This window comes from Gossypium arboreum, chromosome 13 (genome assembly GCF_025698485.1).
Source record: "Gossypium arboreum isolate Shixiya-1 chromosome 13, ASM2569848v2, whole genome shotgun sequence".
Classification (NCBI taxonomy): domain Eukaryota; kingdom Viridiplantae; phylum Streptophyta; class Magnoliopsida; order Malvales; family Malvaceae; genus Gossypium; species Gossypium arboreum.
In genome coordinates, this window is record NC_069082.1 from 10,370,279 (window position 1) to 10,388,201 (window position 17,923).

The 17,923-nt window shown below is 35.0% G+C and overlaps 1 protein-coding gene across 1 annotated transcript; it reads right to left on the minus strand.

Annotated features, from left to right (window-relative positions):
* Positions 1 to 368: 368 nt before the first annotated feature.
* On the minus strand, positions 369 to 2,102 carry LOC108463137 (protein ASPARTIC PROTEASE IN GUARD CELL 2-like). Its single transcript, XM_017763086.2, has one exon. It carries the CDS (start codon positions 1,961 to 1,963, stop codon positions 539 to 541), a length of 1,425 nt encoding a protein of 474 aa, XP_017618575.1. The 5' UTR covers positions 1,964 to 2,102; the 3' UTR covers positions 369 to 538.
* Between the last annotated feature and the right edge of the window lie 15,821 nt (positions 2,103 to 17,923).

Sequence of the window (17,923 nt, forward strand, 5' to 3'; positions counted from 1 at the left end):
ATTTATCCTAATTAATTTAATTTTAATTTTAAATTATTAATTTTTTATAGTCAAATCAAATTTAATCACCCATTCTAATGTCAGAGTAAAAGGGTGCATCCCATGTAAAAGGATGCTCTAATATCAAAGTAAAACAGACCTTTTTTTAATGATTCTTTTGACTGTTTTAGGTATATTTGACCCTTGCTCTTACATGCCCTTTATATTTGTTTTTCATTTTTACCTTATTTGCCCCTTTGTATAAACTTTACAAAATCACAATAAATACATATAATTACATTAAAGAGAAAAGGCAAAACTTTAACCAAAACCATTAACTATAAGACAAGACAAGTATCACATGACATTATTAATACACAAGACTCATATTTATAATTATATAAATATATTTAATTGAACTTAATATTATATTTTCAGTTGACAAAATCCCAAATTCAATATTTCAACACTACTACATCTTTTCTTAGGAAAAAAAAAAAAACTCTAAGAACTGTCTAGCAAAATTCATCACTATTACTTCACATTTACATCATTGAACTTAGCAAACATTGGGGCCAAACCCCACAAACCCATTGGCTCCATCAAAGGAAATCTGGATCCCCTCTTGCTGAATGTTCCCTATTATTGAAAGTCCTGAACCAGAGGGAGCAAATGCAAAACAGAAAGTTCCCATATCATCAACAGGTATAAGAAAGTTCCTTGCGGGTAGGGTCAGGACTGGCCCGCCCGAGAAGTAGAATGATACTGTTGGGACCCGAACTGAGACGAAACCCGATAGGTTATAACACGTATCGAATATGGACACTTTGGAGGCACGAGGAAGGTTTGCTGTTTGCGTGATGAAAGCGTCACGGAAGGGGTTGTAAGCCGAGGATGGGAGCCTTGTCACGGCAGTCCCAGTGTCCATAACGACTCCTCCGTAGCCTAATTCGGTGAGCCGGAAAACATCTTCGGATATGGGCACCCTAACGCCTCCTACTCCGAGACCCGAAAGCCCGACGTAGTAAAAACTTGGGGCCCGCGGGTTACGTAGCAAAGGGACCCACGTGGCACCAACGGGCATTGCTCCACGACCGAATACCAATGACCCGGATGCGTCAGTGCCCCGGCTCACCAAACAGTAGCTAAATGCACCACCTGTTTGGCCACCCAATTGACCCACAAGTGACATGGATCCACCTCCAAGGCCCAACAACCCAGCTGCCCCGATGAACATGCCCCGGTTAACATGCCCGCACCCGATGGCCACGTTTTTAACGACCGTTCGACCAAAAGTGAGCGTTTCAAGCGCCAGGGTTCCTTTCGTGTAAGATCCGTCACCATACATAACTTCGTACCGACAATACCGACCCGCATTGCAACCCGAATTCTCAATCCGGTCACAAACGGAAGAGCCACAAGAGACGCCGGCGAAAGAAGCAGAGTTAGCCGGGTCGAAAACTGGGTCGGATTGTCGATAGCATTGGTTACAAGGCTGACACTGGACCCAAACAATATCACTACCCGAATCAATAACCATATACTGACTCCTCGGTGGGCTACCAACGCCGATTCTCACGAAATACTCGCCACTCCCTTGGTCCATTCCCGAAACAACATCCGACCCAAAATCGTTCACCTCGTAAGCCGCGTCACCGTCGTGGGTTCCGTTTCCGGGGAGACGGCGGAGGAGGCTCGCCACCCTTTTAACGTCCCTCTGCATACGTGCATGAAAACGGCGGCCATGGTTGTGCAAAGTAGAGGAATCGTTGGGAGATAATAACTTGTCTCGATGGACAAGTTTCAGGTTACATTTCCCTCGATGATCATCGGTTTCGGATAATCCGTGGGGCTTAAACATTTTCGTCCCTGTGAGTGTTTCATTCACGTTCAAGAGTTGAAAGTCAGGGAACGAGTTGGTGGCGACGGCGATGCTGCATAGAGCTAATTGCAGCATCGTCACTAATATTGCTGCTAACGACATAGTTGAGGAGCTATGGTGTTTGAGAATATACCGATATAGTAGTACTGATGGTTGAAGAAGGGGGTGCGAGGGATTTATTTGAGTCGGGTTTAGGCTTAGGGGTTCGTAGAAGGGAAAAAAAGGACATGTGGGGTTTGGAAATTGATGTTAAAGCGGTTTCTGTTTTGGTATTTTGTAGTTTTGTCTTTGGACTGATCATCAAGAGTTTCAACACTGTTTAAGAGGGAAAATAAATTTATCTTTGTTTTCCAACTTTCTTTCTTTTTGCTTTTTATCTATGGTGTTATGTTGACCCAACTAATTGATTACTAGTTTAGTATTTGATATATCGTTAATGTATGTGGCTAAATGGATGATTGATTTAATATGTTGATATGGTTTAATTAAAAAATTTAAAATTAATTCGATAAATAAAGGTCAAATTTGAGCAATTCAAGTTATTAATTAATTTATATTTGAGTTTAATAATATTGACTAGAATAGTTCACAAGTTTTATCGAACTTTTCATTTTAATATGTATTTTAATATATTTATATTATTAAATTACATTATTACTTTTAATATATATTATTAATCTTAAATTTTGAGAAGAATATCAAGTTTCAATTTTGAGTTAAATCGAGCTCAAACTTGTCAAGGTTTGGGCTTGTATGATATTTGTTCAAGGGTCGCATTATTTATTCAAGCCCGTTAAAAATTTAAGACAGTTTGAATAAAAATGTTTAAAAAAAAAAAGATTTTGAGCAAACAAATTAAGCTCGTTTAAAATATGAATCAAACTTAGAATTTAATGTTTAAGGCTCTAACTTAACTCAATCAGTCTATTTTCAAATTTTATAATATTATGTAATTTATAGAATATAAAAATTAAACATAATACTATAGTGTAAACAAGCTTGACTCAATCAGGTAATATAAGCAGGTTTAATTAAATTTAAGGTTAGTTATTTTACAAATATAGATGAATTTTAATAAAATTTATAATTCCTATCGAAATTAAGCTAAGCTTGGATAATTGTATATGATATTGACATCTAAATAAATAATATTATAATTTTCTTTATAAATATAAATATAAATTTAATATTATATTTTCTTTCATCCAGTGAAATCTAGTATTATAAAAAGCGAAATTTTAAAATTATAATTTTTTTGTTAGTTGTTAAATGTACATAGTGGTATCTACGAGATACCTATTATCTTATTAATCTCATTTATAAAGTTTAATTAATACATTCGTCGATGAGACTTAAGTATCAATGGTAAAGGCAGAGGCTTGAAATTTTGAGACCATATGAAAATTAAGTGGGAGTTGCTAGTTAGTAGAATTGAGATAATTTTAATTTGAGTTAAATAATTTATTTTAATATTTGTAATGATTGATTTTAATTAAATTTGTTGATATAATTAATTAATTTTAACTTAAAATAATAATAATTCTAGAGATAATTATTTAAAATAGATAAATAAATATTGATATGAGAGAAAAATATTAACATTTTTAAAATAATTTATGATCATATCTTCTTCTTTTTTATTACATAATGCTTAGAACTATTAGCATTTTTAAAATAATTTCTGATCATATCTTCTTATTCTTTTTTATTACATAATGCTTAAAATTATTATAGTCCCTTCTCAACCCATAAATAAAAGGATAATGCGTTTCAACGTACTCAAATCAATGTCATCCTATATTGAGACCAATACCTATATTAATCGAACTAAGACTCAATCGATAACTTTTTTAATGTTAAGCTTGAAAAGCATATTGATATTATATTGTATAGCATTAAAAAAGATATCACTGATTAGCTATGAACCATACATCAATCCATCTATGATCATATGTTAATCAGCAAAAGTAGTCTTTCCTTTTTCTTTTCTTTTAATTAATGGAAACCCAAAGATACCACCATCTTGATATATATAATGAATTAGCTTCACAGTTAGCCTTTTCACAAAATGCATGCATTGCATGCGCACTTATATTTTTTTAATCTTAGCCTGCAATGTCTTTAGACATGTCGAAGGTAAACATTTAATTCACAAATTTAAATTATAAATTTTTATGAGAATTAAATTTATACTTTTATTATTTTATTAATTTATTATTTCAAAACTTTTAAAGAGATCAAATTAAAAATTTATCATCTTAAAAGGATTAAAATGTAAATTTATCATTATATTAATTTATAATTTTAGAATTTTTAAAAGGTGTTTTACCATTTTTAGGAGGAGCAATTCCCTTGCATGCTCCCTTGTCCAAAAGTTAGTTTACTTGTGGTTTGATCTTTTATAGGATTCGAAGAGAGGCATTAGGTCTAAAAATAGATTTTGAAAAAAAATAGACTCATTTAAAATATAAACTTAGGTTAAGTTTTAATATTCATTACTCGAGTTTAGTTTAATTCAGTTTTCAATTTTGTAGCATAACAACTTTATTTTTACTTTTAAGCGTATTATGAAATTAAAATTAAAATTACAATATATAATGTTATAATGTACACATCAAAAAAATATGTTAAGTTCTATATGTTTAAATTTTTAATAAAATAAAATATATTAAATTATTAAATGTTAAATTAAAAATTGCTTAAAATTTTGTAAAATATAAATAATACGTGCAGACCTAAAATATGGGTAGGCTTGAGTAAATTTTGAAGCACATATTTTAGCATGGATCAGACTTGAACAAGTGTAAAGTATAAATTTTATCACATGCATATGCGAGTGAAAATTACGTATTTAAAATACAAAGGTTAATTTAAAAATAACATATAATAAAGAACAAAACACATGGTTTAAAAATAATCAATAATAACACATGAAATATCATAATATACACAATTGGTGATATAAATGTTGTAGATGAAAAACTATTATAAAGGATAAAAATAGAACATAAAAATTAATTCTACAACAAACTTGGTTGCTATAGTGAAATGTTGTTATAAATGGTGATTTTTATAAAGAGAGACGATTATTATTTAAACATTTGATTGAATTGGTGTTACGAGTTAACCGAGCACCAATTCAGTTAGAAAAATTACACAAATGTTCTCCATAACCGTAATTAAAATAAAATATATTATTCGAAAGTACTTTAGTCTTTTATTTTTCTTACAAAAGTCAATAAAAATTTGCATGTAAAGGATTTGAACTCATGTAATTAACATCAATAAAATATTAATTTTACCACTAAACCAAAACTTAATTTTAATATAATATTTACATTAATTGTATTATGCATACACTCTTTACTAAATTACTTCTTTGTAACATCTTCGTCTTAAATTTTAATCAAATTAGTTTTATTCCTAAATGAAATGAAAATAAAAAATCTTATTTAAAATATAATTTCAATAAATTATTTAATTTTTATATAAAAATATGTTAATCATAGTTTATTAAATGAAAATTATCTCCAATAAATGAAATTACATTTGTAAGTTTAATTAAAAATATAATTTAAATCTCACTAATTAATATTAATATAATAAATTATAGTTCTTTTAATTTGATTTAAAAAAATCAAATATGATCTAAATCTCAAAGGTGTCTAACAACTATCTCTATAACATACAAAATTTTGATAGATAAATAAAATTATTATAAAAAGGATTAACGATATATAAACCCACTTAAATCCATTTCAATCTATAAACACCTTTATTTTACTTTGTTTCCCTCTTCTCTTTCTTTTTTCCTTTTAGGTTTTTGAAAGCTATTGTGATGGTTGAACCTCAATTACTCCAATTAAAAATCTAATATTTTACCTATATGATATATATATATATATATTTAACAATCTTATTATAGGTTCTGATTATATCTGCTCTTTTTGACATAATGCCTAGAATTACCCATAACCCATTCCCACATCATAAATAGAAGAATATGCGTTTCAACGCATTTGAACCCATATCCTCTTGGCAACAATGCCTATTCCAATCGAACTATAACTCAAATGGTTACATAATACATATATTTTTTTAAATAAATACTGAGAGTTTTATTGAATAAAGAAAAGGCAATTACAAAATGAGGGCAAAACAGTAAAGTAATTACTCACCCTTAGCTGTAACACACAAAAGAAAACAAAAAACCAGACCAAAACTCTCGGCAGCTTTGTGGGTAAATGAAAAGACATAAAGCAACCCACTTATCTAACCAAAATACTAAAACAACAGCAGAGAATGAAAATGATTTTTCTCTAAAATAAAACCAGACCTTTCCAATCCCTCAGATATGAGAAATCAATCCCGAAAGATCTCTAGCTAAGTAAGCCTCTGCCGTCACTGGTAAATCCTTCACCCAAAAATTATCTTCCGGTAATGACATCCTCTATTTTGCTATCGTATGAGCCACCATATTTGCTCATCTATGGTAGAATGAGATGTGCTGAAAAGAGCTCGCCTTTATCTTTATCTCTTCAATGTAAGTACCCATATATAAAAAATCTAGTAGCACTTGATTTATTTTGACAATCATTGTCCGAGAATCACCCTCCATTTGAACATGAGTAAAACCCATTTCCCGTGAGAAATTCAAAGCCTAGAGACAAGCTATGGCTTTTGCTGTAAAAGAGTCGGAGACAAATCTATTAAAAATAGTTTCGCTTCCCATAACCAAACCTCTGCTATTCCTGATAACAAAACCAAAAAAAGAATGGTGGAGGGTTATTTTGAACACAGCATCAAAGTTCACCTTAACAAAAGGTTATTAAGGGGCCTTCTATACAGGGTTCATTGCATTCACCTGAGTAGGTATTTTATCTCTTAACTTCCTCATTTCCCTTATAATACTGAAGATAAAAGAGCAAATGTCTTGGACTGATTGTCTCTTTCCCTCTATTATGTGCTTATTTCGGGCTTGCCAGAGTGCTCAGGCCGTGGTTGCAACAATCTCACCAAAATCATGCCTTTTGTTTTGAAAAACAAAATTAAGCCAGGTGCAAAGATCCATATTTTCATTAAAGTTTGACTAGTCAACACCGATTGATCGCCAAACATTTTCTGTAGGGCCACAAATGAAAAGAGTATGCATAAAATTATCAGGAACCTATCCATAGTTAGGAAAAATTGAAGATGAACTTATTCTTCTGTTGTAGAGATTAATTGCAGTAGGAATATACTCATGTGTAAATCGCCAAATGGCGATTCTGATTTTTGGGGGTAGGTTTTACTCTCAAATTTCTTGTAAATTCCTATATAATTGGTATTTATAGTGTCATTATTGTTCGATTCAACAAGATAGCGGTATCCACTACGTACCGTATACATATTAGAGTTATCAGCGCATCACACCATTTTATCTTCAGAAGTATAAATTGAAAGAGGGATACAGCAGATTGCATGAGCTTCCATAGGGGTAAAAAGACTATTAATAAAATCCACTTTCCAAGTCTTTGTTGATTGGTCAATAAGTTCTGACACTTTGTCAATCCTACTATTTACAGAAGTAGCTTGAATTTCCCCCCCGCCCAACAGGGTAACCAGCAAGCTTGTAAATTGGAAATTTGAGATCCCGATCCCACCCTCCAGCCAATACCATCTTCTAATACTTTTCGGGCTACATATATATTTTTCTAAGCATACGATGGGTTATTACCTAAAGTGGCATTCCAAAACGAGGTATGGGGGTAGTACCTTGCTTCATAAATATGTCTAAGTAACAAATCCAGGTTAGTAACAAACCTCCAACCTTGTTTAGCTAAAAGCGCAATATTAAACTTGCCAAGATTCCTTAAACCCATTCCTCCACAATTTTTAAGAAGATTAAGACTAGCCCAATTACACCAATGCGTTCCTTTATGAGTCGAGCTTTTTTGCCACCAGAAACAACTCATAATACTCTTAAGCTTTGTACAAAGCATTTTTGGAAGTAAGAAACATGACATCGAATAAGTAGGAATTGTTTGAAGGACCGTTTTAATGAAAACTTCTTGAGATAGTAATCTGGCCCCCCAGCTCTGAACTTTCATTCTCATTCTATCACAAATGTATTGAAAGGCATCCTTTTTTCTTCTCCCAACCATCGTAGGTAAACCCAAATATCTTTCCATGCATAACGAACATCGAACCCCTAACATCTGCACTAATTGATTACAAGAATTATCAGAGACATTTGAGCTAAAGAAATTTTTGACTTATCAAGATTTATCTTCTGCCCTGAAGCAGATTCATTCCGTCTCAAAATATCCAAAAAAATCCGTCCTCCTTGTAGCGACGTAAAAAATTCATTTTGGTTTGGGGTGCTAAATGTGGCGATTTATTAAACACTTGAAAACCAACTTTCGATTTTATTAACAAAGGGAGTCGCCACCGATCCTTTTTTATAGGTGTGATCGGACACCTAATAAAATTATTTTAAAAACAAAAAAGAAGGCCAAATTTAGGTCTACGTGAAAGTTCAGAGAAAAATTGGGGTTCGGAGTCGATTCTGCGAGGAAGGTATTAGCACCCTCACGACGCCCAAAATTGGTATCTCATAAACATGTGTTGACTTGATTTTCAAAATACGAGTTCAATATAATATTTAATCGTGATCGATTGAAAAATGAGAATTTTAGTTTTCGATTTTTTAGAAAGGGTGTCCTGTTTTTTAACACAAGTAATTTAATTTCACCTAACATAGCGATGAAATCGATGGCTTAATATTAAATCGGTACATTGCCTTATTTTTGAAATTAATTAAAACATGAGAAAAATATTCCTAAAGTGAGAAATTAAAATAGATAAAGGACGAAAAAAAATGATATCATTAATAAAAATATTAACATGAAATACTAGAATATTAGAATAACAATAATAATGATATTTACAAAATAAAAACATATCATGTACTAATAATAAAATAGGAAAAATGATCTATTTGGTAATAATAATATAAAATAATAATATGTACATAAAATACATATATATATATATGCATATAATAAAAGTATGTAATAATAATAATAATAATAATATCTACAATAAAAGAAAATATTAGGAAACGTACATAAAAAATATATACATAAAAATTTACAACAATAATATAAAATAATGATATGTACAAAATATATATATATATATATACTTATGTACATAAAATATACACTAATATAATAATAGTTATAATAATACTAGCAATAGTAATAATTTATAATAATAATATATACACAATATGGTATTTAAAATATATATATATATGTATATATAATAGTATTTAAGAATATATACATAAGAAATATATAACTAATGGCATTAAAAAATATATACATAATATATATAAAATACCTAAAAAAAAAGGGGGAAAGAAGAGAGAAGGGAGGGGGGAAAGGAAATCCGACAAAAGGGGGGCCGTTCACCGGTCGATTGTCGACCGCCGCCCATCGCCGACTCCTGCCACCGCCCACGGTGGCTGGAAAAGGTAAAATCAATATATGTATATATAAAGAAAGAAAAAAAATAACACAAAAAAGAAAGAAAAAAAAGATTCGAAAGAAGAGGACAAAAGAAAAAAAATGCAACCTTTTTATTGATGTTTTTTTGTGTTCAAAATTTGAAGGGATTTTTGTGTTTTTTCCTTTTTCAATCTTTGTAAAATCCCCTCCTCTTTTTTCTTACATGATTTTTGAATGGCTTTTTATAGCCATTTTTTACATGATTTTCTATTATTTCTTTTTCTATTTTGTAGGTGGTGGTGGTAGACAATGGATATCAAAAATGGGAGGAAAAATGGGGCAAGTGGGAAAGTGGTTAGGTGGCTAGGTTTTTTTTTTTTTTGGGTTAGGTTTTTCTTTTTTCTTCTTCTTTTTTTTGGGGGGGGTTAGGTTTTTCTTTTTTTTTTTGGGGGTTAGGTTTTTTTGGGGGGGGCTTAATGGGCTTTTGAATTGGGTTTAATATTTAGGTTTTGTAATGGGTTTGGGTAGATGTAAATGGGTCATGAGTTAAGGGTTTTAGTGGGTTTAGAGGTTTGGTTGGGTTTTGATGAAATCGGGCCCGGGCAATATGGGCTTCTACAGCTGCCCCTCTTTGCTCATTGTCGTGCAACAGGAATAGAGCAAAGACTTTCAAGGAAGACCAAATTTGCCCGGTCTTGCTAGGTCTTGACTTGCTTTAGAACTCTTCTTGTTTAGTTAGTCCCTTTTCAGTCTACCGCATCTTGTAGCTTTGGTTCACTCCACTGCATCTTATGATATACGCATTGTAGCTTCAATCTATTCCAATGTAACTTTAAGGATATGAAATTTATGGCTTCGATCTACTTCACTGTAACTTCAGAAGGGTGAGATCTACAACTTCAATCTTCTCTTCTATCGCTTCAGTGAGATAAGGTTTGTGGTCTTTTCTCTTGCGACTTCAGAAAGACAAGATCTGATGCCCTCGATCAACTCCACTGCAACTTTAAGGAGACAGAATCTGACGTCTTCAATCAGCTTCAATCTTTCTTCTTTTCTCGGCATGTGATCCTGAGCTCAACTCATTTTTCGCAATATGAATTGACTCACTAAAAACAGACATTAAAAACAGAAATTGAAAATAGCTCAGCGCGTGAGCCAAGGCTCAACTCACCTCTCGCAATATGAGTTGATTTTTTTGAAACTTAACTTGAAAAGCAGATTTTGAAAATACCTCGATATGTGACTGGAGGTTCAACTCACCTCTCGCAATATGAGTTGAGTTTTTGAAAAACAGAAATTAAAAGACTCAACTCAACTCTCGCAGAAATTAAAAAGCTCAACTCACCTCTCGCAATATGAGTTGAATTTTTTGAAAAAAAACAGAAATTGAAAATAGCTCAAGACATGAGCCAAGGCTCAACTCACTTCTCGCAATATGAGTTGATTTTGAAAATGTAATTTGAAAACAGATTTTGAAAATACCTCGACATGTGACTCGAGGCTCAACTCACATCTCGCAATGTGAGTTGATTTTTTGAAAAATATAAATTGAAAAAATACCTCAGTGTGATCTCAAGCTCAACTCACCTCTCGCAATATGAGTTGATTTTTTGAAAGATAGAAATTGAAAATAGCTCAGTAGCGTGAGCCAAGGCTCAACTCACCTCTCGCAATATAAGTTGATTTTTGAAAACAAAATTGAAAATACCTCAACGTGTCTTGAGGCTCAACTCATTTCTCGCAATATGAGTTGAATTTTGAAAAAGAAATTGAAATTACCTCAACAGTGTCCCGAGGCTCAACTCACCTCTCGCAATATGAGTTGATTTTTTTGAAAGGCGAAATTGAAAATGGAAATTGAAAATACCTCGGCGTGTGATCGAGGCTCAACTCACCTCTCGCAATACGAGTTGACTTTTTGACAACAGAATTGAAATTACCTCGGCGTGTCACGAGGCTTAACTCACCTCTCATAATATGAGTTGATTTTTTTGAAAGAGAAATTGAAAACGGAAATTGAAAATACCTCGGCGTGCGACACGAGGCTCAACTCACCTCTCGCAATACGAGTTGACTTTTTTGACAACTGAAATTGAAATTACCTCAGCGTGTCTTGAGGCTAAACTCACCTCTCGCAATATGAGTTGATTTTTTTGAAAGGCGAAATTGAAAACGGAAATTGAAAATACCTCGGCGTGTGACCGAGGCTCAACTCGCCACTGCATAATCTGAGTTGATTTTTTGACAACGAAATTGAAATTACCTCAGCGTGTCCTGAGGCTCAACTCACCACTCGCAATATGAGTTAATTTTTTTTTGAAAGACAGAAATTGAAAAACGAAAATTGAAAATACCTCGGCGTGTGACCTGAGGCTCAACTCGCCTCTCGCAATACAAGTTGATTCTTTCAAAAACATAATAATGAAAATAGAAATTGAAAATACCTCGGCGTGACCTGAGGCTCAACTCACCTCTCGCAATATGAGCTGATTCTTTCAAAAACATAATAATGAAGACAGAAATTGAAAATACCTCGGCGTGACCTGAGGCTCAACTCACCTCTTGCAATATGAGCTGATTTTGAAAAAGTAGAAATTAAAAGGTTCAAGCCACCTCTCGTAATATGAGTTGATTCTTGACAAACAGAAATTGAAATTACCTCATCGTGTCCTGAGGCTCAACTCACCTCTCGCAATATTAGTTGAAATTAAAACACAAAATTTGAAAATACCTCAGCATGCCCCGAGGCTCAACTCACCTCTAACAATATGAGTTGATTTTGAAAAACCAAAATAAAAAGGCTTAACTCACCTCTCGCAGTATGAGTCAATTTAAAACTAAAAATACCTCAGCGTGCCCCGAGGCTCAACTCACCTCTAGAAATATGAGTTGATTTTGAAAAACAAAAATTAAAAGGCTTAACTCACCTCTCGCAATATGAGTCAATTTAAAACTAAAAATACCTCAGCGTGCCCCGAGGCTCAACTCACTTCTCACAATATGAGTTGATTTTGAAAACAACAATTAAAAATACCTCAACGTGTCTTGAGGCTCAACTCATCTCTCGCAATATGAGTTGAGTTTCCTTGAAAAGTATGAATTAAAAACATCAAAATACCAAAACCTGTCCTTTGGTAGAATTCGGGTGTCTTTTCCTTTGATTCAGTGCGACTCTCATTCAAGATTTCTTGCTCTGTTGGAGTACCTGTATATGTCATGTATGATGTTATCATGATATGCACATGTTTGTCTTAAATGCTTTTATGCCTACATGTTATGCAGTGCTCCTTAAGCATGTTTGTCTTATGTCCATTTAGCCATGATTGTTGAGGATCTGTGTTCATTGCTTTGATTCTCGACTTTCTCTTCAGGCCTTATACCTGTCTTCAAGCTTCACGAGTAATCGACGTTTCTCAGATATCATTCTTCTGCCCCGATTGAACTTTGTTCTTACTTTGAGACTCTTGTGCTTATCAAATTTTCATCCAAGTAATGCTTAACATTTCTTTTGTTTGGAGTATGTCATTTCACCATTTATCATGTAAATAATGAGATGCATGAAAAAGGTCAGATAGGGACAAAAATGATATTTCATATTCATCTATTTCAAATGTGGCAAACAAAGCAAGTTAAACAATGAGAGTAAAAAATGTCAAAAAGAAAGAAAGGATCGTATTCAACGGATACAAATGCTCTAGATATTCAACACATGAACTCTTCCTCGTTCCTCAATCAAAAATATTTTTGAGCGCGGCTTCTTGCGTAGAAGATTTCAAGCTTTCAGAAATGCTTCAAATACTATAGCCTCACTGCTTGACCTATCGTTCGACCGCCAGGTTTGTTTCATTACGACGCCCTCTCGGGTTTTAATCCTAATCTTTTTGTAATAATCAAGACGCCATTTTCGGGTTTTCACCTCGATCTTTTTTTTTTTTTTTTTAAGATGCCCTTTTCGGGTTTTCATCTTAAGCATAATATTTCTTCACAGCATCTGAGTTCACTGGATTCGACAACTCTTTCCCATCCATCTCGGTAAGGATCAAAGCTCCTCCCGAGAATGCCTTCTTTACGACGCACGGTCCTTCCCGCTTTGGTGCCCATTTCCTCGCAGATCTTTTTGTATTGGGAGAATTTTCTCAAAGACGAGTTCTCCTTCATGGAATTCTCTTGGTCGTACCTTCTTGTCATGGGTCGCTATCATTCTTTTTGGTACATCCGCGTGACAAATTGCCCCGAGACGCTTTTCTTCAATGAGGTTCATTTGATCATATCGAGCTTGTACCCATTCGCTTCTTCTAACTTTGATTCCATTAAGACTCGTAGAGAAGGGATCTCAACCTCGATAGGTAGCACGGCTTCTATTCCATAAACCGAGAGAAAGGAGTTGCTCCGTAGATGTTAAACAGATATGCGATATGCAAACAAAGCAAATGGAAGCTTCTCGTGCCAATCTTTAAACGTCTCGGTCATTTTCCCAATGATCCTCTTAATATTTTTATTGGTCGCTTCAATGACCCGCTCATCTTTAGGCGATAGGGCGAGGAGTTATGATGCTTTATTTGGAATTGCTCGCATACTTCCTTCATCATCTTGTTATTGATTCATGGCGTTATCTCGAAATGATTCTTTCAGCAAACCATATTGACAAATGATTTTCCTTCTTCAAAACACGCAAACTGCAGTCTTGGTCACATTGGCAAACGAAGTGGCTTCTATCCATTTTGTGAAGTAATCAATGACCACAAAATGAATCGATGTCCATTAGAAGCTTTCGGAAAATAGGCCCTATGACATCCATGCCCCACATAGAAAAAGGCCACGGAGAAGTCATGACGTGAAGGGCGAAGGGCTACATGAATTTTATCGCCGTAGATTTGACATTTGTGGCATTTTCTCGCAAAACTAATGCAGTCGCTTTCCATCGTCAACCAGTAGTAACCGAGTCTCATAGACTTTTCGCCATAGTGAAACCATTGGCATCGTCCATAAATTCCCTCATGGACGTCTTCAAGTATTTTTCTAGCCTTAACAGCATCTACGCATCTCAAGAGCACCTGATCTTTTCCTCTTTTGTACAGGATGTCCCCATCAAGAACAAATCCCGCTGCCATTCTTCTAATTGTTCTTTTATCGTTCTCGTTTGCTTGTTCAGGATACTTTTGATTCTTGATATATTCTAAGATATCATGGAACCATAACCGTCCGTCTGGCTCCTTTTTAATGCTAAAACAATGGGCAGGGACTTCGTATATGCTCATTTGAAGAGGCATTATTTCAGTTTCCCAGTTTGCTTTGAACATTGAAGCCAAGGTGGCCAGGGCATCAGCCAATTGGTTTTCTTCTTGCGGGAAGTAATGAAAAGTTATTTCTTTGAATTCTTTGATCAATTCAGCTACTAAATCACTGTACTTAATCAATTTTGGGTCCCTCACTTCCCACTCTCCACGGATTTGGTAAACCACTAGGGTCGAGTCCCCGTACACCTCTAAGATTTCGATGTTTCGTTCAATAGTCGCACGAAGTCCCATGATCTGAGCCTCATATTCGCTATGTTATTGGTACAGAAGAAATTCAGTCTTGCGTGAGCGGATAATGATTCCGTCTGGTGATACCAGATTGCTCCAATTCTATGCCCTAAAGCATTTGACGTACCATCAAAGCACATCTTCCATGACTTCTCTTTTGATGACTCGGATTCCATTTCGTGATGCACATTAAGTCTTCGTCTGGGAAATCAAATTTCAAGGGCTCATATTCCTCCGTCGTTCGAGTCGCTAAGAAATCAGCTATTGCGCTCCTTTTTATCGACTTCTGACTTACATAGGCAATGTCATATTCTGATAGGAGGATCTGCCATCGTGCCATTCTTCCTGAGAGTGCCGGTGATTCCATCATGTATTTTATTGAGTCTAACTTTGAAATTAGCCATGTCGTATGTTACAACATATATTGTCTGAGTCTCCGAGCTACCCAAACCAGAGCACAACAGTATTTTTCAATGGACAAATACTTTGCCTCATATTCAGTAAACTTTTTGCTGAGGTAGTAGATCGTATTTTCTTTCTTTCCTGACTCGTCGTGTTGCCCCAGTACGCAACCCATTGAATTCTCGAACACAGTCAAATACAATATCAATGGTCTTCCCGGCATTGGCGGTACTAGCACTGGAGGATTAGACAAATACTGTTTTATCTTGTCAAAAGCCACTTGGCACTCATCGTTCCATTCTCCGGGATTATGTTTTCGAAGGAGTCGAAAGATTAGGTCGCATTGGTTGGTAAGTTGAGCGATAAATCGGGCGATGTAGTTTAATCTCCCTAAAAATCCTCTGACTTCCTTTTGCGTGCGCGGGGGTGGTAACTCTTGAATGGCTTTTATTTTATCTGGATCAACTTCAATGCCTCTCTCGCTGACAATGAAGCCAAGCAATTTTCCTGAGGTAGCCCCAAACGTACATTTGGACGGATTGAGCTTTAGTTGGAACTTTCTCAATCTGTCGAACAACTTCTTCAGGTTCGCTACATGCTCTTCTTCCCCTCGGAACTTAGCAATCATATCATCGACGTAGACCTCTATTTCTTTATGCCTCGTGTCATGGAATAACGTCACCATAGCCCTCTGATATGTTGCCCCAGCATTCTTTAACCCAAATGGCATCACCTTGTAGCAGAATGTTCCCCACATTGTTACGAAGGTAGTTTTTTCCATATCATCAGGGGCCATCTTGATCTGATTATACCCCGAGAATCGGTCCATGAAAGAAAACAATGAATGTTTTGCTGTGTTATCCACCAACGTATCAATGTCTGGTAAGGGAAAATTATCTTTAGGACTTGCTCGATTCAGGTCACGATAATCCATGCACATTCGGACTTTGCCGTCTTTCTTTGGCACCGGGACTATGTTAGCCACCCATTCTGGATATTTGGAGGCTTGTAGGAAACCAGCATCAAATTGCTTCTTGACTTCCTCTTTTATCTTCAACAACATCTTAGGCCTCATCCGTCTTAGCTTTTGTTGAATGGGCTTGCATTCTGGCTTTAATGGGAGCTTATAGACCGCTACATCTTCATCCAATCCTGGCATGTCCTGATATGACCATGCGAATACATCTTTGTACTCACGGAGCAAAGCTATCAAATTATGCCTGGTGCCCCCTGAAATAGAAGTCCCAATCTTCACTTGTTGCTTCCTTTCTTCAGTTCCCAGATTTATTGTTTCAACAGATTCTTGATGAGGCAAAATCTGTTTATCCTCTTGTTTCACCATTCTTAGCAAGTTAGGGGACAAAACATAGTCTTCAACATTTTCTTCGACTTCAAATTCTCCTAAACAAACAGCCTTCTTAAAATTGATTTCAGGACTCGTAACGGGTTTGTTCATGTTGTTGATATCCGAGCACCTGAAAGTTGAATGGAAAAGGAAACTATAGAGGGGCATCCAAGTATTGAAACCAACAAACGAAATGTTATGGCATGGTATGAGGCAAATGTATAGATAGGCTATGAAATGAAGAGATGATTATGAAATTAGTGATAATGCGAAAGATCGTGATAAAATGCATCTTCATTGATATTCATTTAAATGATAAAGAGTGAATGCAAGCTCTTACAAAAGAATTCTATTATATCTAAGGACACAATAGAATGTTAATGTTTGAGCATTACTCTGAAGACTTATAAACTACAAGAAGGTCCTCGGCAGTCCAATTGTTCAACATAAAACCCGGAGGACAATGGCGTATCGTTGAAACATCTTTAATAGCCTCACTTCCTTTGTCAATAACATTTATACTGGCATTCTGAAGACCCCTTTCAATTAATAACAGCGTGCTTTGTATATTATCCTGTCTGGGGTATATCATTCCCACAGATGTAAATGTTTTTGACAAAGGAGGGTATGTTATGGGCTCCCATTCTACTTCTCGGCCCAAAGTTCTCGCAATCCTTCTCTCCTGATCTTTTTCCCACTGTTTTCTTCTTTATGGCATGTCCAGCTGGAACCCCAAACCGTATCGGGCCTTGTGGTGCACTGGATTTAGAGCCCTGACTATTCCTTGCAAATATCTCCCTAAACCTTTTCTCGCCGAGCTCCCTTCCTGATCGGTTTGACACCCATCCCGGTATTTCTTGACAATTTTGGCGCGAATTTGTTTCCCTCGATGTGAATGTGGCATTGACAAATTCAAGAGATCGGAAGGAACATTCCATAGCGTCCTTACTCACTTCAATATATGGTGCGTCAGCAGAAATAGATGCTACAATGTCTTCTTCTCCCTCGACAGTGACCAAATAGCCATCCATGATAAATTTCACCTTTTGATGGAGTGATGATGGGACCGCTCCAGCAGAATGAATCCAAGGTCTTTCCAAGAGACAATTGTATGATGTTGTAATGTCCATGACTAGAAACTCAACATCGTATATGTAGGGACCCACTTCTAAAGGGATCTCAATTTTTCCCATAACTTCTCGTCTTGTTCCATTGAATGCCCTTACTGTAGAATGGCAAGGCCTTAGATAGGACAAATTCATCGGAATCTTGGAAAGTGTGGCTAAAGGCATGACAT

What these genes read in the sequence shown, in the direction of transcription:
- LOC108463137 (XM_017763086.2), bottom strand. Translation starts at nt 1,963, where the DNA reads ATGTCGTTAGCAGCAATATTAGTGACGATGCTGCAATTAGCTCTATGC.